At 47.4% G+C, this 24,358-nt stretch overlaps 3 protein-coding genes across 4 annotated transcripts in view; 2 read left to right on the top strand and 1 right to left on the bottom strand.

Annotated features, from left to right (window-relative positions):
• LOC120947490 (triple functional domain protein) overlaps nucleotides 1-14,803 on the top strand; it is a 67,659-nt gene extending 52,856 nt beyond the window's left edge. The window contains exons 8-14 of one of the 2 annotated variants that reach the window (XM_049606887.1): nucleotides 8,491-8,602; nucleotides 8,676-9,289; nucleotides 9,361-9,477; nucleotides 9,572-9,761; nucleotides 9,830-10,024; nucleotides 10,342-10,551; nucleotides 10,648-14,803. In XM_049606887.1, coding sequence (XP_049462844.1) covers nucleotides 8,491-8,602; nucleotides 8,676-9,289; nucleotides 9,361-9,477; nucleotides 9,572-9,761; nucleotides 9,830-10,024; nucleotides 10,342-10,551; nucleotides 10,648-10,881 — 1,672 coding nt within the window. In that variant the 3' untranslated portion in view covers nucleotides 10,882-14,803. The remainder of the gene's footprint in view (nucleotides 1-8,490; nucleotides 8,603-8,675; nucleotides 9,290-9,360; nucleotides 9,478-9,571; nucleotides 9,762-9,829; nucleotides 10,025-10,341; nucleotides 10,552-10,647) is intronic. The other variant, XM_049606888.1, reaches the window with a different exon arrangement.
• A 754-nt stretch (nucleotides 14,804-15,557) lies between these two features.
• Nucleotides 15,558-23,046, top strand: LOC120947491 (Y-box-binding protein 1). The gene has a single exon (XM_040362858.2). The coding sequence runs from the start codon at nucleotides 16,090-16,092 to the stop codon at nucleotides 17,293-17,295; it is 1,206 nt and encodes a 401-aa protein (XP_040218792.2). The 5' UTR covers nucleotides 15,558-16,089; the 3' UTR covers nucleotides 17,296-23,046.
• LOC120947493 (TM2 domain-containing protein almondex) lies at nucleotides 20,339-24,244 on the bottom strand. Its single transcript, XM_040362860.2, has 4 exons — nucleotides 24,050-24,244; nucleotides 23,934-23,962; nucleotides 23,808-23,870; nucleotides 20,339-23,717 (listed from the first exon to the last, which is right to left on the bottom strand). The coding sequence occupies exons 1-4, from the start codon at nucleotides 24,153-24,155 to the stop codon at nucleotides 23,151-23,153; spliced, it is 765 nt and encodes a 254-aa protein (XP_040218794.1). The 5' UTR covers nucleotides 24,156-24,244; the 3' UTR covers nucleotides 20,339-23,150.
• Nucleotides 24,245-24,358: the final 114 nt, after the last annotated feature.

The raw sequence follows: 24,358 nt of genomic DNA on the forward strand, positions 1-24,358 counted from the left end.
TTGTCAAAACACGCCACCCGCCCAGCCCTGAGATTGGGAGTTCGATGCGAAATCGAAGCTTCGGAGAAAGCGAACCGAACATCGCATTTTCCGGGCTAAATTATCTTCTACCCAGTTCCTCCGTTGTTTATATCCGCTTCCCGATTAGCTGCTTTGTTGCTGTGGCCTTAGGAAACAACAACCGGTACAATGATTGGTTGTATTCCGTCCCGATCCTTGGGCTGGGCGCCTCCATTTGTCAAAACCACCTTGAAGAAGGGACGAAACCACCACCACCAAGCCAGCAAAGGCGTCACCGGCTCGTGGGTAATTACCCGGTCCCCTTAGTGTGATTTGTGCCCACCCGGCCAATGTTTCCGATCGACCCCCGGGTACCGAACCAGATAAGGAAATGCTAGTCGAACAACAAGAGGCAGTAAAAAAATACCTACGAGTGACAGGGGGTTCCGTTAGCAGAGCGGGAAATGGGAAAGGTGTACGGTGTGAAAAATCGCACATTAATTTTCCTCTCATTTTACTGTGCTCGGCGGTGATATTTCTATAAAAAGGCAGAGAGGAGGAGGAGAGAGAGATAGAGAAGGCTCTTTCCTCGTCGGCTCTTTGGCGCTAGCGATATTTACCGAGCAGCGCGCTGCTCTAATTTGCATTGTAAATGTACCGTGCAAACAGTGCGGGGTGTGACACACTGAGATTAACTGCGTTCAATGATGATGGTAATGACGCCAGATGAGAGAAGGAGGAGGATGTTATTAGAAGTTAATATTCAATGTTTTTATTTTGGGCGTTTTTTCTGTTTTCCTTTTCACACCGGAGACTAATTGATCGTATCAAGAGCTGAATAATAAGGGCCAGCTTTGGTTTGCAATGCATAGCAAATTATTATAAAGACAGCTTTACTCCCCCCCCCCCTCTTTCCCACCTTGTGTCTCGGCCCAATGACGCACACCAGTGCGAGTGCACCAGAACAAACAGGATCTGTAGTAGGATTGCTTATTTCTGTAAAGAATATTCAGCGGCAACAACGAAGAGAGAGAACGTTTTTCCCTTACCCACCGTCTGCTGGCATTCAGATTCATGTTCAAGGAAGCACTCTGCCCCCTCGCTGGGACTATTTATTTTTTTGTTTTGTTGCGCGCTGTTAAAGCGATCTCGCCGCACACACACGATCACCCACACGGCGCTTCGGCTCTCTCAGTTGTTGCACTTAGGAAACAAGACACCGAGCGGGAATGAGTGTGGATGTTCTACACCGTCTCCCGCCGCCGTATGTTAGAGTGGCGATCGTGTGAACCGATCGTGTTTGAAGATTGTCTCGTGGGGGGTGTTTGACTGTCTCTGGACTGGCCGGCTGCTGGCTGGCACAGTCACGGTTTGGCAATGGATGCGAACAGATGCACGGGTTGTTGTGTACGGTAGTCTCTAGAGGCAGCTAGAACAAGCGAGTTAGCGAGTGGAAGTGGATTTAGAGGATGTTTCAGTGCGTCTCAATGTGTCTTTAAGTCCTTAGTTCTTCAGGAATTTCGTCAGAGTTTTTAAAAGGATCTTTTAAAGCCTGCGAATGTCCTATAGTTGCCATTGTGTGTACAACTAATTCGTAGTGGCCAAGTGTGTGTTTTCACCGGCAAACAAACTAAAACCCTTCTCGGCAGAGTGCACAAAGCGAGCGATAACGAGTGGAGGGTTATCATCACCATCACACCCGGCAACACAGATTTGTGATTGTGTCTGCCTCGAAGGGTGGGCAAAGAAACATCTTCTTTCCACCTTTCTCGATCGTCACAAACAGCGCCAAAAAAGGTGACACACACGCAGTGAATGTGACGGAGAGGGCGAACGGTGTTTACTTTTTGTGATGATGTCCTTGGAAAAACTACGCCGAATATTGTGAAATCTGGAGCTGGGGGAGTTGTCCGTCTTATATACCCTACCGAACAGACGACAGATCGTGTCGCAACACATTCTTGTCCAGTGACCAACAAGAGACCAACAAGAAATAAACTAACTCAGTGATTGCTCAGTTTTCTAATCGGAATTGTGTCTAACCGGAATTGCGTTGTGGTTAGAGTGTATCTAGTTTATTCGTTTTTGCTTGTTTGTGGCTGCTGCTGCTGCTGCTGCTGCTGGTGACGTAGTGATATCGATACACAAAACGACGGCCCCTCTCCCCCATCATGTGGGGTGGTGCAGCAGTGAAAATGACGCTTTATCAGTACAAAGATAAAATATGTGCCGGTGGAGGGAATGTGTGCTTGAGGTAAGCGGCCAGGGGGGTGTTGCATTTTTAGTTTTGCATTTTTGTGACGGTGGTTTTTTGCCTTCCGAAGGTACGATACATTGGCATAAACGCACACGTTGGTGGCACATTATCGTGCGGTGGGAATAAATGGGGTTCTCGATACAGGAGAGTTACTGCCACTGCTTGGTAGTGTGGGTACTTCCCATCGACGGGAGAGTATATAAAACAGGTTAAATGCTTCTCTGCCGTGTGATAATTGAAATTCCCCCTAGTTTCGCTAGATTGTAGCCCTCGGGACGGCACTACAGCAGCCCCCAGTGATCGGGGAAAACACACAGACTTACCCAATTGAGTTGATTTGAATTTGGAAGCTGTTTAGTGAGTGTTCTGGGTAGTACTGTTCAAGATAAACAAGTTCGTTATGCACATGCAGCATCATCCTGCAGCACAGGTAGCAGCAAGTTACACTGGTAGTTCGGTGTATAAATAATTGACATTGTAGTGTGATTTTTGCACTGCCCACGGCAGCACACAACAACGCCATCATAGAGAGCGTCACACTTATGTAACGAAAAGTACCGGCCACTAGTACTAATTATTCGGAGCAGAGATATCTATTTAGCGGTCACGGGGGTTCTGGCATCGTGCCGCTGTGTACTTCAAGTACAGAATATAGATGGGAATTTGTAGAATTGTAATGTATCGAATGGTAACTACAGTAACTCCTCTATGAATAACCAATAACCAGTAACTGGAATGGTGAAATGTTGAAGGCATGGAGTCTCGGCAAACTACTACTCTCCACGGGTCAAATGCTGTGTAGAGTGAACACAAATACGTTCTGGGTATTTTGGATTAGTATTTTCACTATTTCCAGGCGAAACTTATTGTGCCAATAGAAGCAAACTGAAGTAAATCTTAAGCTTGATTGCTTGCTTTAGATCTTATTACCTTGTTATTACCTAGTAACTAGTTTCAAGCTACCGGATAGCTCTGAAGACGGAATTGAAATGAAAAGCTAAAGCGATGATGCTCTATATCTCTATTTGGCGTAACGTCCTACGCGGACATGCCCCGTCCTTTACACAGGCTTACAAGACTACATTAATTACCACGCAGCCGGATAGTCACAATCCTTGCTACGGGGATATAGTACTATTCTAGGCTTGAACCCATGACGGGCTAGTTATTGAGTCGTTCGAGTTGACGACTGAACCACGGAGCCGTCCCGTGGTAAGAGATGATTATTGGAAATAATAAGTTGCTAGTCACAACCTGCGACAAGTAACTGGCATACACATTGGAGTTAAATAAAAGGGTGATTGTAACAAGAATGCTAGTAATTAACTAAGGAATAGTAACTAGTAACTAGTGAATGTAACGTGTAACAGGTTTAAAGTCAGCAGATAGTAACTGGGAAGCATTTTTTTTAATAAAAAGGCAAAAATAAATGCCAAATTAAGTACTTGCTCTAATTTGTAACTCACTGATGGCTGTTTAGTGATTTATATGAAAGTAATTAAGTTTTTTCCCCCAATTACTGTAAAATGTTATCTAGTACACCTTTTCACCAACATCCTTAACAACGCTCGAATCGGTTGTCCGACAATCGACAGCCTTGTTGTGTTGCGGCGCGTTGTGAGTTAATTAAGAGATGGATGTCTCTGGCTTTGGTGCGAGAGAAAAATGGTCGACTGATCGTGCCAATGGCCATCAGGTTTTTTTTTTTTTTACACTGCTCCCAGCCGATGCTTTTTCCAATTTTCAACGACTTTTCTGGCCCCTTTCCAAACGTGTTTCAGTTAATGGTCACTTCCTTTCAAGAGGGTGGTTGTGGGCGCGGCGTAAGGAGCGCCTTGTGTGGCTTTCCGGGTTTTGGAGCCAAATTTTGGGGGCGACATAATTGAACATATTTGCTCCCCCCCCCCCCCCCCCCCCCTTAGAAGAGCTTTTTGGAATGCCGACCCAATTAGAAACTAATGCCGGTGTTGATTACACTTGTTGAGTGATTTTTCATGCAAAAGAGCGCTGAAATGCCAATCTTTGTCTTGACAGCTCGCCTGCCATCGGTGGGGTGTTGAGAGAAGAAGACCAGAAGATCTCACCGGTTGGGAATGGGAGGCCAAACGGGGTTGGAACGGTTGAGGAGGGTGGAGAGAGTCTGTACAGTTGCAATCGACCGTGTTGGGTGTTTGGTTGAAAAATGTCATCGTAACATTAGCTCCCATCCCCCACCCCCCTTCACTGAAAAAAAACCATTTAACATAGGTTGGGGGTTGACTCCCCAGGGGTGATTTGGGCGGTGAGTGGAGCAAAATATATCATAATTTAGAAATAGTTTCCAAGCATGACCGTCAGTAAAAGACGCTGATCTCTCTCGTCGGAGGTGATCCTTGGCCTCGATATCTGGGTAGACGATGGCGTATTATGTAGTAAGCAGAGAGAGAGAGAGAGAGAGAGAGAGAGAGAGAGAGAGAGAGAGAGAGAGAGAGAGAGAGAGAGAGAGAGAGAGAGAGAGAGAGAGAGAGAGAGAGAGAGAGAGAGAGAGAGAGAGAGAGAGAGGAGAGAGAGAGAGAGGAGAGAGAGAGAGAGAGAGAGAGAGAGAGAGAGACCGACACAGACGTTCGCATATTGCACAACCAGCAGCAAGCAGGAACGCAACACGGTTTTAGAATATTAGTTTTCTTTACAGCGCGTTTATAAGTGAGTTTTCCCTCCGCGCGTGTGTGTGAGATTAATGAATTGCCGTTTTAAACCGAGCGTTGATCCCGGTTGCTATAGCACCGCCGTTGGGTCGTGTTTAGTATTGGGGGAAAACCGCGCAGGTTCATTCATATGCACTCTTCCCTCTCCCTTCAATTGGGGTTGGGGACGGGTTACGCTTCTTAATTGGCGGTGCGGAAAAGCGTTTAGTGTTCAACCCTTGTGGGGCGAGGGTTGGAGATTGAAATGATTCAAGGATGGAGGGAGGGGTCAGCTTAACCCCTTTTGGGTTCATTTTCCTCTTTGCACGAGATTTATTGCACTACTAGCACATGTAAGTGGCGAAGTATTTTTTGACAGCTAATAAAGCCATCACTTAAAGTTGACAGCGGGAGCAATTGTATACACATTCGCACGCTCTCTCGCTCTCTCTCTTTGTATTTCTCCAAACACGTGCAAAGAAGTCGCTTGATTGTTGCACTTCCTGGACCGCGAAAAACTGGCTTCAACCTCCCGGCAAGGCGGCAATAAATTGAACTTTCAATTGCTTAAGCAAACACACACACGCAGCACACAGCGTTTGCTGGGCGAAATTCAACAAACGTGTGTGCGAAGGAAGTTGGGGCCACTCTTATCGTGGAGACATCACCCCGGCGCTTGTTCTTGCAGCTGCACTCAAACCATCACTACTCGCGTGTGTGTGTGTGTGTGATTAAGGGGGGTTGTAGAAGGTAGAATCCCCATTCCCTTTTTCTCGCCGTCCATTTGGAAAGGAAAGTACCGCCAAAGAGGATGCGAAGCGCGCGCACGTTGCTCCATCAAAACCCGCCAGACAGACGAGAAGTTAGACGTACACACAGACACCGACACCAACACACACACATGTCAACACTTTGTGATAAAGTGCCTTGTGGTAAACACAGAACCACCCACCCCGCTGCCCATCGGCGCCGGAACCGACAAAGTGTTGTGTACGCGGTTTGAAGCAAGAGCGCGCGCGCCCGCCGCGTCAACATCAAATCGAAATCAAACCCGACGCGATCCGACATTGCCCTACGGCAGACCACCGGCCAACCACGGCTGCACTCCCAAGCGAGCGTGTGTGTGTGCGTTGTCCAGGGCTCTCTTGCATAAAAGTGGCGGGCGGTCGGCTGGCCTTTGCGGTTCAGCACACTCTGGCACTGGTTGCTTGGAACTTGGAAGGATGTACTCTATGGTCATGGTGGAGCAATCGGAGGAAGAGGAGCGTACCGTGTGCGTGTGTGTGGTAAATATTTTGATTTTGTAAATATTTACACAACTCCCCGTACGCATGGGGACATGGGGAAAGGTGGAAGGACTGAGCAAAACGGGGTGTGGGAAAAGAACATTTGAACACAGTTCGTGTAAGACACTGACGGAGCGGGAAGTGTGCAAATAGGTGTGAAGAGTTTTTGGTCTAGCGCGCACACACACACACACACGCCCGGATAAAACATTGGCCAAATCAATGAAACCCCTAGGCGTGTGTTTCATGTGTCCACAGAGAGAGACAGAGGGCAGGTGACAAAGAGAAATGGTCCTTTGATGGCAAACTGTAAGCTGCAGCGCCGCCAAGTCCTTCCCCAAACTCTGCCCTCCAAAAAAATGGCACAACTGGGGCACTGAAACGGGTTCGCGCGGAAACACGCCAAAAACGCGACACATTTGTCGTGACACACACACACACACACATAGAGACACCCTGTGGAGTATGCGGGTGACAGGTGTGTGACGAATCGTGCAACAGATAAAGCACCGGCAGGAACTGGGTTGGGCGCGGTGTAGCCTACGACGACCATATAGGGAAAGAGGGGGGTGGGGAATGCTCACTGATAACATCCCCTTGGCCTCTTCAGCAACACTAGCCCTGTCTGCGTGTGTGTGTGTGTGTTCCGGTGTGCTGAGGTCTGAAGGGGGTGGTTATGTATTTTACCCCTTTTTTGCCCCATTGTCCCATTTGTTTCGTGGTCGCGCCACCCCACTTTGGGCGTGTGTGTTTGTGTGTTAGAGAGAGAGAGCGTGTGTTAGAAGCCTAACACGCCACACTATCGATGACTGCTTCCCGCTGGTTGAACGGGGAAAAGAGACGGCCTGCCCTAGAGGGGTTAAGCCGGTAATGATGGCGATGATGGATGGATGGAACGTGCACGCACACTGCCAACTGCCTCCTAGCTCTATGTAGAGATCTTAGTTCTTTTTTTTATCAGTGTGGTGTGAATCGGTGACAGTTTGGTGGGTTTTTTGTTTGTTGTTCTATTTTGTTGTTGTTATATGTTACCACCTCCCAGTAATTAAAGCACCTTCCCCGAAGGTGGACGAATGCGCGCGAGACGGTGCGACATTTAAAAAAAATAGAAAATAGAAGAAACCGCACGTTGGGGGCCACTTTTTTTTTTGGGGAGGGTGGGATTGGAAGGTTCCCGATCTGTGTGGAGTGTTGTGTGTGGTGGCAGTGGTGACCTTTGAATGAGTAATCAGGGATTAATCCAGCCCGCAAAGAGCCCATTGCCGAACGCGCGAAGATCGAGTTTGGGTGGCTGGGGAGGGTTAATATCTTCCAACCAGCGCCCCTCCACCCTGTCGTATGCCATGTCGTGTGCACAGTGCTTGCAAAGTTGGTTCCAGCTTGCGTGCTGCCAGCAGCCCGATTGCTGTACGCCTGATAGCTCCGGTGGCGGTCAGTGGCGACGGCAGCACCACCAGGCCGTTGGGTACGATGGTGCAAACGAGGAAGACCGGTACCAGGAGAACGAGAATGGTGCGCTGGTGCTACATCCACCGTCGACGGGGATGACCAGGTACAAAAGGAGGGAGAAGGAGGTGCAGTGTTACGGTGTGCGTTTGTTTGGTTTGGCCGAAAATCCCGCATTTTTTTCATTCACAAGCGTTCCCTTTCTAAGGGCGTTTTTTATTTATTTTTTTTTTGAGAGAGAGCCGATTCCCTTTTAGTGCTACGTGTGTATCAGTGCACACGACGGATAAACCCTGTCCTGATAAGCGATTGCAAACGGGTTCTGCAACATATATTCGTCAAAAGGTCTCGATAAGGTCTCCTTTTTTGTGGTCAAATCTTGACCGGAACCAACAGCAAAAACCAGTATAAGGTAACCCTCCAAGGTGAACGGTGTGGTTTAGGGGGTCGAGTTCCGAGCCATTTTCGATGGGCAGAAACAAAAAGAAACGCTCGACGGTACAGCAGCAGCAGCAACACCAGCTCGGCAGCGGCACTGTATCGCGTCTCAGCTCGTCGTTCCTCAGCTGGACAACGCTGCACAGTCTCTTGATCAGGTTGATATTGTAGAGAGGAGGGGGAAAAATAGCGCAAACAAAATACGCTCTCGATACTTACATGTTATCATCGCCCCTTCGGCTAGAGGGGGGACTGTGTTATCATTGCTGCAAATAACCGATCCGCTATTGTAAATTGGATGAAACGTTGTGAAACTTGCTTCGATGACTTTCAAACGGTCGGGGTGACGCATCGAATTGATAGTGATTGTTTGTTTGTTTTTTCTTTAATATATTTCCAGGAAAAAATGGCTCCCGACACAGTTCCGGAAGCTGTCGCACGGCAAATCGGATAAGCTACCACCGGTGGAGAAGACGCTCATCAGCAAGAAGGGCTCCGACAAGAAGGTTAAGGTAAGTTTATTTGAGTTTTTGACTCGCCCAAAGAAGAACCTTCTCCAATAAACTCTTTTCCCTCCACTCCTAGCAGCCCAACCAGCAGGAAAAACCGCCGGAAGAGCAGGAATCGTCGGCGGCCGCCTCCGCCGCCCAGCTAGAGCCGGAGGATGAGGAAGCGACAGCGATCGAGCTGCCGCCGCCGATGAAACCGATACAGGACACGGCATCCGCCCTGAGCGGCGCCTCCGTGGTGCCGTCCTCCGCCGAGGATGCTGCCGCCGGTTCGACGAACAAAATCACCAAGGCCATGTCGCTCAAGTCGCTGGAAGAGCCGGTCGGTGCGCAGCCGCCCGCCGATCTGGCCGAGATCGAGCAGTTCGTGAAGGCGAAGGTGGAAAGCTTAAAGTATCTCGACAATGACGGTGGCGGTGGCAGCAGCAGCAGCAGTGCAGCGGCTGCGCTCGCGATGGGCCTGATGGTCGGTGACGGGAGCAGTAGCTCCGGCACGATGGCACTGAACGGTGGGCACACGATCGCCAAACCGGCCATCTCGCCCCAGTTCTCGGAGAACGAGGCGGCCGACGATACGCTGACCGAGGAGCAGTGCATCGAGGACATACTGCGGAAGCGAAACTATGCGCTGCGCGAGCTGCTCACCACCGAGGAAGCGTACGTGAATGATCTGTCGCAGATCGTGAATGGGTAAGTAGGTGGGTGGGTGTGGTGAGGTGTGGTTTTGAGGTTTTATAATTCCATTTGCTTCACTTACACAGATACATAGCGGAGATACGTAACCCGGCCAGCACGGTACTGATCCCGGACGATCTGAAGGGTGGCAAGGAGCGGATGGTATTTGGCAACATTGAAGCAATATACGAGTGGCACAGAGAGTAAGTTGGCAAGGGCGGAATTTACGCGGTCAGCAAACACACACACATACCGGTCGCTCACGCTCCATTTCCCGTTTGTCCCACCTTTTTGCAGTCATTTTCTCAAAGCGTTGCAAAAGTGTCTACAGAACCCGTACGAGCTTGGGCCGCTAATCAAGCGGAGCGAACGGAAGCTGCACATGTACGTCGTCTACTGTCAGAACAAACCGGTCTCGGAGCACATCGTGCAGGAGCATATGAGTTACTTCGATGAATTACGCTTAAAATTAAAGTATAAACTATGTGTAAGTATATGGCTTATGCGATGTGGTGCTTTCAAGATGCCTGACCGTCACCTTTGCCTGCTTTCCAGTTAGGAGATATGCTCATCAAACCAGTCCAAAGAATAATGAAGTACGAGTTACTGTTGAAAGATATCCTGAAGCATACTCTGCGGGCCGGTCTCACCGAGGAAGTACCAGGATTGAAGGAAGCGATGCATATAATGCAAGTAGTTCCTAAGGCTGCCAACGATATGATGGACGTTGGTCGGTTACAAAAGTTTGAGGTATGTATTCAATACACTCTTTCTCTATTTTTATATAAAGAGTTAGCGAGGAGTTCTCATAGCTGTGGGACATTTTATTGACTCTTTCCTACAAGAAATTAACTTAATGTAATGGGAATTGGATCCTTGTTGGACAAATTTAATATGAATTTTCAACGAGCCTGTCTAAAAGGCCATAGAGTCCAATTTACATTATATGAAGTTCATTTCCCATAAGAAAGAGTCAAGGAAGTGTTCCACAACCCTATGAGAACCTCTGGAAAAACCCTGTAAGCAACCGAATTGTACCATTTTCTTTCCGCGGGTTTTTTTTGCAGGGTAAAATAACGACACAGGGCAAACTGCTGCTGCACGGCCCGCTGTACTGTGTCGAGGGTGCCTCGAGTAGTGATAAGAATTCGTACAACTCCCAGAAACCGAAGGAGCTGCACGTGTTTCTGTTCGAGCAGAACATCATCTTTGCCGAGATCGTCGGAAAGAAAACGCAGTTCACCAGTCCAAACTACATCTACAAGGCGCATATTCAGGTAAGGCTATAGGGGGGGTTTAAAACCCTGCGCCTTTTCCTTTACGCAACTCATTAACCTTCGTCTCTTTCTGCTTCCTTCCCCCTCTCTTCACAGGTGAACAAAATGACGCTACAGGATCTTTCCGACCAGACGAATGGCAATCGGTTCTCGCTTTGCTCAATCGACCCGCAACGTTCCAGTCTTAGCTATATCTGCACGGCACCGACACCGGAGCTGCACAGCGAGTGGCTCAACACGATACACGAGATACTGAAAACGCAGAACGATTTCCTCAAAGCGCTCGTCAGCCCGATCGCTTACCAAAAGGAGCTGACGAAGGATTCCTAAGCGGCCTGGATGACCGCTCTTCCGCTTCCAATTCCATCTTCTGCCGGTGTGACCGGTGGGTGTGTTTTGCAGGCCTATTATTTTGCTCGCATGACATTCGATCGATTCCGTCGGAAGCACTCGAGCGGGAGAACATTTGGTATCGTTTTCGCCATTCGAGTCGATGAAGGTTTCGTCGGCATTTTTGTTCGTTGCACCTGTGTGTTTGACAGTTGGCAATATAAAAGGCCTGTTAGCGTTGGTTCTGCGGATTTTCCCCCAATTTCTGGTATGGTACGGTACGCGTTGTACCAGGTACAACGGTTTTCTGTTTTATTCAGCCACGAACAAGCAAGTAGTGAGCACCCGAAAAGCCCCCATTTGGGATCATTACGAGTATTATTTATTTTATACGAGCTTTTTTGTAGTGTGGTCTGTCTATTTTTCCCCCGAACAAGAAAGTTTTCAATTCATTTATTTATATAGACAAAGTCAAACATCACACAGACACACACCGGGCGCCGTACGGCAACTGTAGCAGCTAATTGCATGCAGCAAATTGAATTTGCATAAAAATGAGGAAAATGTGCATCATCACACAAGTTAAGAGATATGCAATAAGCAGAAAAGGAAACCCATCAGAACTATTACGGTTAATAGCAATCTAAAGCAGCTATGGAACTATGGCAGAACAAAGTATCAACAAGTGAACTAACAGTGTGCGAAGGCAGCAAATAAAAAAAAATTAAAGCAAATTACTCTGTAAAACCACGTGTGCACGTTCATCTTTCGCGCTTGCCACCATCCGCCGAAACACCCACACACATCCACTCAGTAAGCCCGAAAGCTCACATACGAACAAAACTGGAACAAAAGAAGAACGGTAACAAAAGGGCGCTACATCCGTTTAAAAATACAAAAGCAGATAAAATAATACAATACCAAACTTTATTCGCTAAAATCAGCAAATGATGCGATTAATGATAGAGATTCGCACGGGGCCGATAACCGCAAAACCAATGGCTTAATATATCTTAGTCGCAAAGTGGTTACACAATGGGAAATGCTCCAAGCGAGAAAGAGAGAGAGAGAGAGAGAGCATCGAAGCGAGAAAGGAAAATAGAGGGAAAACAACTCGCAAAAGCAAATCGACACGAGAGCAATTGCAACAGCAGCAGTATAAAGGAAGAAGAAAAAAAGTAACAACAGTAATATTAGAATAGAAGAATATCGATTACATACACACAAATACAAGAAAAGATACAAAAACAAACAAAGCAAACAAAGCAAAGTATATATTTTATGAATATGATTATTAAAGGAATATCCTACATTAGGGATAGGCAGCAAGCAATGTACACACAAGGTTGCAAATCCAGACGCAAACAGACTCTGGGAAACATATGAATAGAAAATCCCCCGAGCAACAGAAGTGGGGGGGAGGGGAGGAAAGCAATTGAACATCACCGAAAAAGATGGCGAAGAAAAACAAAGGAGAAGGAAAACCATAGATAAAAAGAATGATAACAAATGAAAGAGAGGGAAGAATCCAGACGAATGAGAGAAAAAAAAAACAAAACCAGATTTTGCAGCACAGCAAAACATATTTTTGATATTTTGTCGTTTTTTGTGCTCCCCTTTAGTAATTTGACGACGATAAACAAAAAGGTCACCCCCACATCACATGATAGTGTTGGTAGAAGAAATGTCTAAGAAGAAGAATAGATTGTGTAAGGGCACATGGAAAAGAAAAAACAATCGATAGTGGTACACGTTTGCCATTACAGCCCCAGGAAAGGCAAACAACGGCAAACACCTCACAGGTTTCGCAAGGCGATTTTTTGATGCGCACATTGTAGAGATGGCTAAAAAAAGGGCGGGCTGTTCACACGGGTCACGTTTCCCCACGCATGGCAAACCGGCAAGAAAGTAGAGGAAAAGTTTGGATTTTGATATTATCCTTCGGCCCATTGGCCATTGGGGGGGCCATTGTTTCTCTGGCATGGTGGTGAATAAGTAACTCTGTACGATTTCCATTTTCCCCCCCTCTTTGTACGTTTCCTGTTTGGAGATTTTCTTACACACAGGGGGGAGGGCAGCCCCATGCGCTCGTCGAACAAAACTGATCGAGTTGCGAGGCGAAACAGACTGAGAATAATGCTGCAAAAAAGGGGTAGCTAATTGCGCCACTATTCGATACGATTTGTGTTACTATTATCATGTTTCCTTGTTTTGTTTGAAAAAAAAAACGCCTGCTTTCCCTTTAGGGGTGTTAATGTGTAATTTATGTAAAAAAAACACGAAAACATCCTACAAGTGTACTACAAGCTTTATTACTTCAAATGCTTTTATCAATATGGAATAGTTTTAGACGCATGTCAGTAGAGAGGTGTATACTTTATTTAAGCTTTCATTTTTGCATCTTCTTTTTAATGATCTGTTGTTTTTATTTGTATTAAAACATGAGCAGGTATCAGAAAAGGGTCTATTTTGAGGTACTATAACGTTATAACGTACTATTATTTTTTCCCCAAATTGTTTTTGTATATTTTGTACTGCTTCGTTTTCAGTTGTACATTTGGAGCAAACAGCAAACGAACAAAAGAAAAACGAGCTATTTCAAAATTTTATTGCATTATGATTTAGTTGGATGAGAGACCCCTGTGATGAAGAAAATTAACAACATGGAAACTGTTATTCATTTCGGTTAGTTTTACATACTTTGGCAAGCAAAGAGAGAGACGGAAGGGAGCAAAATAGCTTTTCTAGCTTCTCAAGATTTGGCTTTCATGTACGAAACGGGTTTTTTTATATGTTTCACGCGTGAAATTTGCTTTCTTCAGTCCCACCAACCACCCTAAACGAAATGAGAAAAAGTGTCTAATGTGTGAGCGTTTCCCACAAACAATTGCAGCTAAAGTGCAGCTCTAATACACACACACCCACAGCACTCTGATTGAAAGTGCTTGCAGAACTGTGCAGAAGATTATAATAAGTAAAGTAATCGAAACAGCAGGCAGCCGCCGCCCGGGGGCAAAAGCAGAGAGAAACTGAGCGTGTGCCGCACAAAACAAAACATATTAGCGGCGAGATCAGGTTAAATCGGCGTTACTGGACAAAAGGAGGAAGAAGAAGAAGAAAAAAAAACATTTGTGTGATAATATATAATAGTAATATGTTGTAATGTTTAATTTATAACAATAATCCCTCTATCCCTTTAGTGGTGACAACAAAATGCGGGCGCCCGCGTGAGGTCGAAGCCTCCTACCTACCTACCTAAACCTACCTAGCATGTACTCTCTCTCTCTCTCTACCTACTTTCCCTGGGTTCTCTGTTGACTACTAATCAAAGTATGCAACGCCCCGAGACCGAACCGCGTGCGGTGTTGCGTATGTAAGGAAAAGCGCAAGCGAGTTGCGCGTACAAAACGCATCTATGTAAAATAGTACAGAAAAAAGTGTGAGAACATAAAAAAAACGTGCGAACCCCCTTAAGAAGGATGAAATGCAAGAAAGAGAGCGAGAGAGAGAGAGAGAGAGTAATAAAAATAAAAAGAAAAATATACACAAAATCAAGCAGCAGTAACTGGAAGCATAAAGCTGATCAAAAGTGAGAGAAGAAGCATTACTGTACATGTAAGGTGTGTTGTACATTGCGTTGAAATCAAAACAGAAAAGTGTAGTACCACCCCCCTCACCCGGTGTCACGAGAGAACGAGTACGAGTGAGGCGGAAGTGCGAAAACTCTTCACCGATCGCCGGAATTAGAGTAAACATTGGGTTAGCTTAATTCACTCCGCGGGCAATGAAGAGATAAGGAATAAATAGAACGGTGGAGAAAAGAGAAAGGCAAATGAATAAGAAACATGCGCTAATACTACACGCAACCGATCAGAACAGAGAGATAAATAAAATCATACAAAAACTGATTCCAGAAATGAAAGGAACTGCCGAGCGGAAAGTGGATTTAATGCGTCCGAAAATGTTGTTTGAATTTCGTCGTAGTGTCGTTGTTACGGGGCTAGAATTCGGGGCTAGGATAAACTGATTCTGTTTAAAATTGGGCTCTCACGACCGGATGTGGGTCGACTTCTATCTGGAACACGAGTTCATCTACTCCATGCCAATATGCTACCGTTGTAGATAGCTCTGACCGGCTAAAAGGGATAAAGCAAAAGCCGACGAAGGAGATTAAACGGAACCCGGGATTTTTGAAAGCCGACTTCACAGAATTGTGATCTTTTTCTACGAAACTTCAAGATGTATAGACACCAAGTTGACAGGAGTGCAGAGGTGATGGTCTCGTTACGAATTCCGGCAAAATATCATGACCATGTATCGAATTTTTCTGAACTTTGTTCTCAAACTGCAGATTGGCTTTCCATTACCATGAGCAAAACATGTTGTTTGTAATTTTTGTGAATTTATTTCAATGCTTGTAGAAACAATCAAGTTCCTGACACGGCCAGATCATTCGAGAAGATTTCCTTCATTTTGGTAATTTCTCATGCAGTTAACATCTCTTCTTATTTAACGGAATTTCTATTATTTGCGTGTAATAAGGTATTTTTACAAGAAATAGTACATGAACAATGTAGACAGCGGTCGAAAAAGAAATGCAATTGGAATGTTTTTCCGAGCAAATAAAAACACGTGGTTGCCGGTTGCGGCACGGCCCACTGTCCAGCTGTCAGATGCGCCGCACTGACGTTTGGCTGCATTTTCCCCCGACGGCCGGGCGCATCCCGTGATCTAGCAACCTTGTTTCAGCCGAAAAAAGAAATGTGATGTGCTTCTCTTCTTGATGGCGAACTGAAAAACGTTGGAATTTTCACCATCCAAAAAAAACGCTCGCTCCCACGTAGTATGACTACCGCGTTCAACTCTACATCGTAGCAGCAGCAGCAGCAGCAGGTTAAAATCACAGGCCCAGTGGAATCGCGCTCATAAGATCCGAGCATTACCGTGTCTCCAGCGAAAATTCTTCCCCGAGCAGCGGTGTGCGTGCAGGTTATAGAACATCACCACCACCACTACCACCATCGCCACCTCCATCTCCGCCATCATCGCGTGTAACACCCTTGCGGCAGCTCGCAGGAAAAGTTTCGGTTCTCAGTTTCCGCGTGGCCATCTTTCCACCCGATCCGTCGCCCTCGTGTCGATTGTCGTGCCGCCATTAACGCAGCAGTGCAGCAAAGGGGGTAAGCTCTAGAACGTTTCCTTCGCAACATGGCTGACCAGCAGCAGCAGACCAGCGTTGAGCAGCCGCAGCAGCAGCAGCAAGCGCCAGCACCTCAGCAGCAGCAGCAGCAACCGGCCGCACAGCAGCAACAGCCGCAACAAACGGTTGCCGGTGACCAGCCGGCACAGTCACAGCCCGCCTCCCCGCCGGAACAGGATGCCGGTCAGAAGCCGGGCGCCGCTGCCGGCTCCCCTACCGCTGCCGCCGCCGCACCCGCCCAGCCCCAGAAGGAGGTGATTGCGACGAAGGTGACCGGCGTGGTGAAATGGTTCAACGTGAAGAGCGGCTACGGTTTCATCAACCGGGGCGACACGCAGGAGGACGTGTTCGTGCACCAGTCGGCGATCGCGCGTAACAACCCAAAGAAGGCGGTCCGGTCGGTCGGCGACGGCGAGCAGGTCGAGTTCGACGTGGTGATCGGCGAGAAGGGCAACGAGGCGGCCAACGTGACCGGGCCGCAGGGCGAGCCGGTGAAGGGCAGCCAGTACGCGGCGGAGAAGCGGCGCGGCTTCCGCCACTGGTGGCAGAAGCGGGGCCAGCGTCGGCCGGGCCAAACCCGCAGCAAGGACGGTCAGCTCGAGGGTGGTCAGGGCGACGGGCAGCAGCAGAATGGTGACGGCCAGATGCAGCAGCAGCCGCAGCAGCAACACCAGCAGCAACAGCAGCAGCAGCATCAGCCCCAGCAGCAGCAGCAGTCCGTGAAGCAGCAGCAACAGCAGCAGCAGCAACCGCGCCGCTACCGTCCCCGTGGACGTGGCGGGTACGCCCAGTCGTACTACTCGCGCCCGGCACCGCGCGGTCCCCGCCGCGACATGGTGATGGGTGACAACGGCCAGATGGACCAGAACATGATGGACGACAATGGGGGCATGCGCGGTCAGGGTGGTCGCGGCGGTGGCGGCCCGCGTCGCTTCTTCCGCCGCAACTATCGCAGCGGTGGACGCGGCGGCGGCATGGGCGGACCGCCCGGACCGCGCCGCGGTGGCTACCGACCGGACTACCAGGCCGACTACCAGCAGAACGGCGGCGGCCAGGAGCAGATGGCACCGCGCCGGGGCGGTGGCATGCAGGGCCGCGGCTCCGGTGGACGCGGACGGTTCCCGCGCCGTGGCCGCAACCCGCAGCGCCCGCGCAACGATGCCGGTGGCAACAACAGTGCCGTGCAGAACACGACCACCGAGAGCTCGGCGTAAGGCGGCGGGCGGCCATCTTACCCCCTCCACCCCCCATCACTTAATCATCACCAAGACCTGCGCGCATCCTGTATGCGTAGAGCCGCTCTCGAGCGGAGGCGCGCCGCGCACACCGCGTACACCATCCGGCGCAAACATCGTGCGGGCGGGCCAACCAACATGCACCGAGAAACATCTATCTCTCTCCGTCTCCGTGAATCATCCCCCGTCAACGGGAAGGAATGTTGGGTGTTGAAGGAAACAGCACCGACACCCCAGCATGGAAAAGAATTGCGTAAGTACACCACCACCCCCTCCAGCATAAGAACCAACAACCCGTGCGTTCCAACTGAGAACTTGTTCCACTACCGCGCCTATTGTTTTGTGTGTATGTGTGTATGTTAGTAGGCATATGAAGAAAAAGCATACTAGCGAACGTCGTTAGAGCAAAGCGAGCATACATATGTTAAGCAAAGAAGCAAGCAGAACAGAAGCAGGCGGTCTCGAAGATACGACCGACCGCCGCACAATCGCCGCCTCCTCCGATTCGATCATCGCGCAAGCTAGCTAAGACATTGCGTGCGTGTGCGCGAGCGACCATCACTATCTAATCGCGCGCCCACTCCCTTCGGCGGTCCCTCGGCTCTCTCGGTGCATGATGAATAATAGAATGTTCGATAGGACTAAATGGTAGGACAGTAGTAGAAGCAGAAGCAGAAGAAGAGTAAGGAAGCAAAAGACGCGGAGAAATGGATAAAAACCAGACGAAAGGAGATATAAAATAATAAAAAAGAAGAAGATTTAATAATTTTAACCATACAAACACACCCCATTACACACACCATTGCACATAATCGTTTACAAACGACCAAACGTAAACAGGCTAAAATATGGGGAAGAGGGCTTTCACACCCGCCAGGGGAGCCCATGACCCTAAATTGGAAGTACGGAACACATATGAGTAATAAATAGAGTTTAATTGGTTTAAAAACATGGTACGGAGGTACAGAGTTAGGAGCAAGGATAGTAAGATTTAAAGAAATAATGCCCTCGTTTGAGCACCTCTTTCGCGGGGCTCAGCGTCTATCTTCGCTATTCTTTTGTACAACAGCGAAACAATTACCCTTTCGTAAGATCCCTGGGATGCAAAGCCACCCGTCAAGGAAATGACCACCATCATGAGCTGCCTGCTTAAAAACCTATAAGAATATCGCTGATATCAAGTGGCTACTGCTGTCGCCACGTGTTTTTTTTAGGGGGGCACACACGTGCGTCGTCTCCTTGCATAGCGAAAGATCCTTGCTATAATGGAGGACGATCGATACATCCCGTGGCGCATGTGTGTGTGTTTGGCTGATGGCGGAACACACTGCCTGTCAGCAAACAGCATCTCCTCCCTCAGCAAAGCAAAAAGTGGTAGCGCACAGGTGTTTACCGATGGAGCCCTGTGTACGAAGATATCAAGCCATCCGATCGAGACAGCGGCTTCGTACGAGGAATGATCGATCGATGATATGCGGCATATTAAAAGAAGATGAAGATTAAAATCAAGGCATGAGGGTAATGCCGGGTTAAAAGTGGCAGAGTTGGGGTTAGAAGCAGCAAAAAACCAGTGCAGAAAATGGAACTCGGTTCAGGTGTTGTTGTGATGTGTGACTGTGGAGGGAGAGCAATCTTGTGTTGTTATTTCCTTAATATTACAAACACGGTAAATATCGCTTGCATTTTTATGCATTATGCATTCACACATGACAACGGCTTGCAACTGGGAACTGTTTCGATACTAAAAAGAAAACCACACATATAACCATACATAATTCGGTTCATTTAGTTCAGCCGCTTGAAAGTGAGTTTTTAAACAAATTTAGGATTGCTTTTTTAGGAATACAATGTTTTTTAACCCATTTGGAAATACGTTCCTTCCTGGAATTTAAACCGGCCGGTAAAGCAGAAGGCTCTACAATTGCAAAGAGCAACAGGACGGGATTGGAAGAACAAACATAGAAACGATTTAAGCTTGGAATTATAATCTAGTAAGCATGGACAGCACCTACCATCACCACGTGTGTTGTGTCCGTGTTGGTTCGCATCCGTCAAGTAATAACGCAAAAACCGCAAAAAGAGCTATATTAACCAGATGAAAAAAAAAAGATGCGAGTGCGTTTGAGTGTTGCAAATAACAATTGATCCATTTTATATTGTTAGTTGGTTTGGTTTGAAGTTAAAATAACATAACACCCTCTCTAGTATGTGCAAGGAAAAGTGTGTGCACGTGGGAAAGGTAGAGGCGAAAGCAGCAGAGCCGAGTGGCAACTAGCAGCAACCAACCACCACACACACACACACACCCCATCAAGCGTGACGAGGTTGGAATGGAAAATTGCAACTAAAAATGTGCTCGAGAAGGGAACGAAAAACGAACCGTTTGGCGAAGGAAGAAAACCCATTCTAGGTGTACATCCAACTATCGTTTCAGCCTCGTTGCGTGTGGCGTGTGAAGGTTAGGTTAGCAATTATTACACACTACCATTAGCGCTGAAATGATGAAGAGAAAACTTTGAAGTTGTGCTGGAAACAATTGCACCACTCACTCGGTTTGTGGCTTTTTGGCTTTGGTTGTGTAGAAATTGCGTTAGTTGAAGTAAGGAAAACAACACAGAACAGAAGTAACTGAAACTGGGGCTGAGGGGGAGAGAACGTTACAACTCGAGAAGCTCAGAGATGGCAAAAATCCGCAAATGGACAGTTAGTAGGCTGTGGGAGAGTAGCCGGAAGCGCATCGGTGGCGAACGGAAGGTGATGAAAAAAGATCCATGCAAGCGGCGTGCGCGCACACGCACGTGCGATCACGTGTTGTGTTGTGGCTGTCGCCATTTTCCCTTCCGGGGCAGTGCGTGATAAGCGCGCCGGGAATTATTTTCATTGGCGTTTGCGGATTTGCATTTTGTCCATTTTGCCTCTTGTTTTGCCTTCCGCTCAACCCACAATACCCAGTTTGTGCGATGTTTTGATTTTCCTCCCGATTGTGTTGTGACCGGCTTTTTTTTTAATCATTTCCCCTTTGCCTCCCCCCCCCCAGCAATCCGGGCCCGGCTTTGAAACCATTTTTAGATAGCGCTACATCCTTACCTTAAGCTTAAGATCGTACAAAGAAAAAGGTGTTTAATTGGATTCTATTGCTTTTAAAATCAGTTTGTAGTGTTTGTTTGTTTTATTATAATAGCGCACTGCATACACATACACACATAGCCCTCTGTATGCTGTCTCACGCGCATCTATCATATTCGACGGTGTATCGTGAGGGATGATGATAGGGCTACTGTTGCTGCCGTCTCCCGGCTGGTATTGAGACTCTGAACAAACGTGGCTAATCAGGCATTTCTATTCGAAGGAACAGTAGGCGGCGCGAGCATGAGAGCGCGCGCGCGCTCGTTCTCGGTTCGAAAATAGACAGCCATTGCTCGAAACCCCCCCCATAGCTTGCGTGTGTGGCCGTGCGTCGTGGAACGGCGAGAGGATATTTTTAGCATTCGATCGGGGTCTTTCGATCGTATCGCGTGTTGTGTGATGGTGGTACCTGTGCGCTCCTGGTTTTGGGGATTTTTGAGGTCCAATATCAACCGAGCCCCAAACCGAGCGCCCGCATATACGTGAGTAGTTCCGTTGGCGCATGGAACAGCAAGTCGAACAGTCGGGGAGCCCTTTTCTTCGTTCTCCTCTCAGGTACACTGGGAACTCATGCGCGTGAGGCAAATTTTATTAGAAACTAGATAAGGTTTGTGTTTTTCCTGTGTTTTACCATTTCCTCGATTTTGATGAATTATGTGCATGTGTGAAAGTTCAAGACCGAGAAATGGGCATACAGAAGAAATTTAGTAAGAAAAAAAAAAACACACACAAATAACAAGGATTGCAAGTTATTCATACAACCAAAATACACATTTATTGTCTGTAAGCGAGCGCTGGTATTAGAGGAAAAGAGGAGTGAAATTGAAAGCAGTGTATAACAACTCTATTAAAAAGAAAAAAAACCCACTGCTTGAGCTGCTGTCACTCTTAGAAAGCAAAAGGAGTGTGAAAAGCCGAAAAAGAAGCGTGTGGTATTATTTGAATTTGAAATAACAGAGAAAAAAACAGTAACACACATTTAAACGATTGCATTACAATAGATTCTCACGCAGGCACACAGCGCGCAGCATTCTGTGTAGCATTAAACACAAAACATCGGTTTGCCACCAGAAAGTGTGCGAGTGTGTGTGTGTGTGCGTTTTCCACCCTCTTCTTTATATTAAACTATCAATTTGAAACAGAAATGAAACTAAGAAAAAAAGGAACATACAACATACACATATATTTAGTTAACCGATAACAAGAGTTAAACAACATAAGCAAATAACAAACGAAGCAACACGGAGAGAGAAGACAAGGAAGAGAGGAAAGCAAGAAAATCTGCATACAACAAAATGCAAAACAAAACAACTCTACTATATTTCAAAAAATAATGAAGAAATAAATAAGCAAGCAAACTCCAACATTAAATAAGGAAACCCCAAGCAAACAAACACACATACATAGAAGAACAATACCTGTACTAGAGGTGTAATAAAAGGAGCGAGAAAAAGAAAGAAGTAAGAAAATGCAACAAGGTAGTAATGGACAAGGATTGGACTTTAATATGCCAAGCAAAGGAAGGAAGGAAAGGGGCCAGTTTGCCTGTGTGCGACAAGTACCCGCAACAACAAGAAAGATAAGAAGAGAAAGATCTAGTGAAGAACAGCATACATTTAATGATAACACAAGAACAGCAAAGTACTATGGAATATTCATAAAAAACAGCATGTAAAACATATAAAACAATATGCAATGTAGTATGTTGAACGCGAACTGTAGAAGAACACAGCTAACAAAATCCACCCGGTTGTTGTTTTAGAACGAGACGCGCGCAGGTGGTGGAGTTAAAAAATCGGTATGCAAAGAAACAAATACGAGCGCTACCCAATCGATGAAGCAAAACAACAAATACACATACAAGCTATATGGACGCAACGCATCCTCTTAAAAATATGAAATGAAACGCAAGAAGCGCATTATTAATGTTTAAGCAATGAAAACAGTAGTGTGAACGATTGATACAACATAACTCTAAAGAGAAAACAACAGCGACACAGCATACACATATACGGCAAGCGGTAGTGGAGGAACACAACCCACGGAGGGACTAAGATTCAGTCCAGAGAGAGAGACAGATTCAACATCAAATGTGACCCCGAAAGCTAGCTAGGAGAGAGAAAGGAACAACAGAAAAAAGAACCCGAGAGGCGATTGTGTTTAAACAACACATCAACATTTTCTTTTGAACGTCATTTAACAACATCTTCTAAAATGCATTAAACATCGCGCAAGATGACGATTACGTTTCATTGGACCACGTGCGTGCGTGCGGACTCGCGGCCTGGAGCAGACCGTGTGCATCGTGGTGTGTGTGTGTGTGTGTGTGTACTGGCTGGTGTGTATCCTCTAGTCCCCCCACTGGGAACAACTGGTTTCCTTGGCGGGAAGTGATGCCACCGTGTACCACACACACACACGCGCGCGCGCCTCTGTACGGATTGTTCGAAGCCGTGGCCGCGGCACACACTCGGTCTGGAACGTGTAAAGCTGCGAAGAAGCGAAGCGAGAGAGAGGGAGCGTGTTTTGGAGCAGAAGACACGGAAACAATGTCGAAACTTGTAAAACCCAGAAAAAATCAATAAAAAAATCGTAAAATTTTAATCCTTCCTTCGCGTGGTTATGTGTTTAATACTAACGCCACTGCTGTATCACAATTATTGCTTCTACTGGTTGCTTCTGGTGCTGCTGCTGCTGCTACTATTCGCTCAGATGTACAGTGAACCATCGGCCGGGCCGAGATAGTGCAGCGAGATGAGCAGCACATCGATCAGCGTCCACACGCCCAACCCGCCGAAGCTGAACAGCTTCCCGATGCCCTCCTGCCAGTGGCCGAGGAAGAACCGGTCCGCCCCGAACCCGCCGATCGTGATGCTCAGGATGAGTGTGGTCGACCACCGGTAGCCCTGCGTCCAGTTGCACGGGATCTTCTTCATGAAGGTGCGATGGCCCATGCACAGCAGCTCCGGGTGCACGGTGCAGTTGGTTTTGTACTGCGAGTCGATCGAGTTGCAGCCACCCTTCTGCTCGCAGCCGTGCTCCCAGCGCTCCGTCTGGTAGCAGTACCGGCACACCATCGTGCGCCTGATCTCGTTCTGGGCCGCCGTCTTCAGCCGGTCCGCGTGACACAGCACGTTCGTTTTCGGCACGCAGGTCACGTTAATCTCCGCCCCGTACACACACTGCGGGTTGTACGTGCACTGCAGGCAGGAGTTGGGCAGATCGGTGCAGAGCGTATCGTTCGGGCAGTGGCTAGTGTCGGAGGATGATTTCGACTGCAAAATGGGTGTGGTTGGAGAAGGTTTAGCGGATGCGTTTGTTGTTGAATAGATTGAGTAAGAAGAGATTTTGTTGCATGTACATACACTCGAGTTGATGGTTACAGCCGATCGGTCCGTGTCGGAGCTGATTTTTTCGAGCTTGGTGGGCTAAAACGACACAAAGAAGCATTAGTTGGGGGTGTTTAATTAATAGGAATATTTTATACTTACAGTAACCTCAGGATTGTTGGAATTAACGGCTGCTTTGTGGGGTAAAAGGAAACGAGAAATGAGAACAACAGTTCAGCGGCTGAGCTACGAATGGTTCACTGGGCAATACTACTCACACGACTGGGTGATGCGAATGTGTGACAGGATTAGCGACATCATTAAAAACACAACCGATTTCCAATTCAAGCGCACACAGCGGCCATACAGCAGGGTGGGAAACATTTTTCCGGACAAGAAATTTATCTGTTTACGTTTTGGGTGCAATTTGCAGCGCGCTGCGAGCTTTCGGGCTTTTCGTTTGACAGCGGGTTTGTTTACTTCGGGTTTGACAGCTGGGCTTACGGACAGTGCTGGATGGTTGAGTAGGTGCGTAACGGGTGATTCAGGGTAGGTAACGCTACGAAATGCTGCAAGAAGTGTGTGTG

This window comes from Anopheles coluzzii, chromosome 2 (assembly GCF_943734685.1).
Source record: "Anopheles coluzzii chromosome 2, AcolN3, whole genome shotgun sequence".
Classification (NCBI taxonomy): Eukaryota; Metazoa; Arthropoda; class Insecta; order Diptera; family Culicidae; genus Anopheles; species Anopheles coluzzii.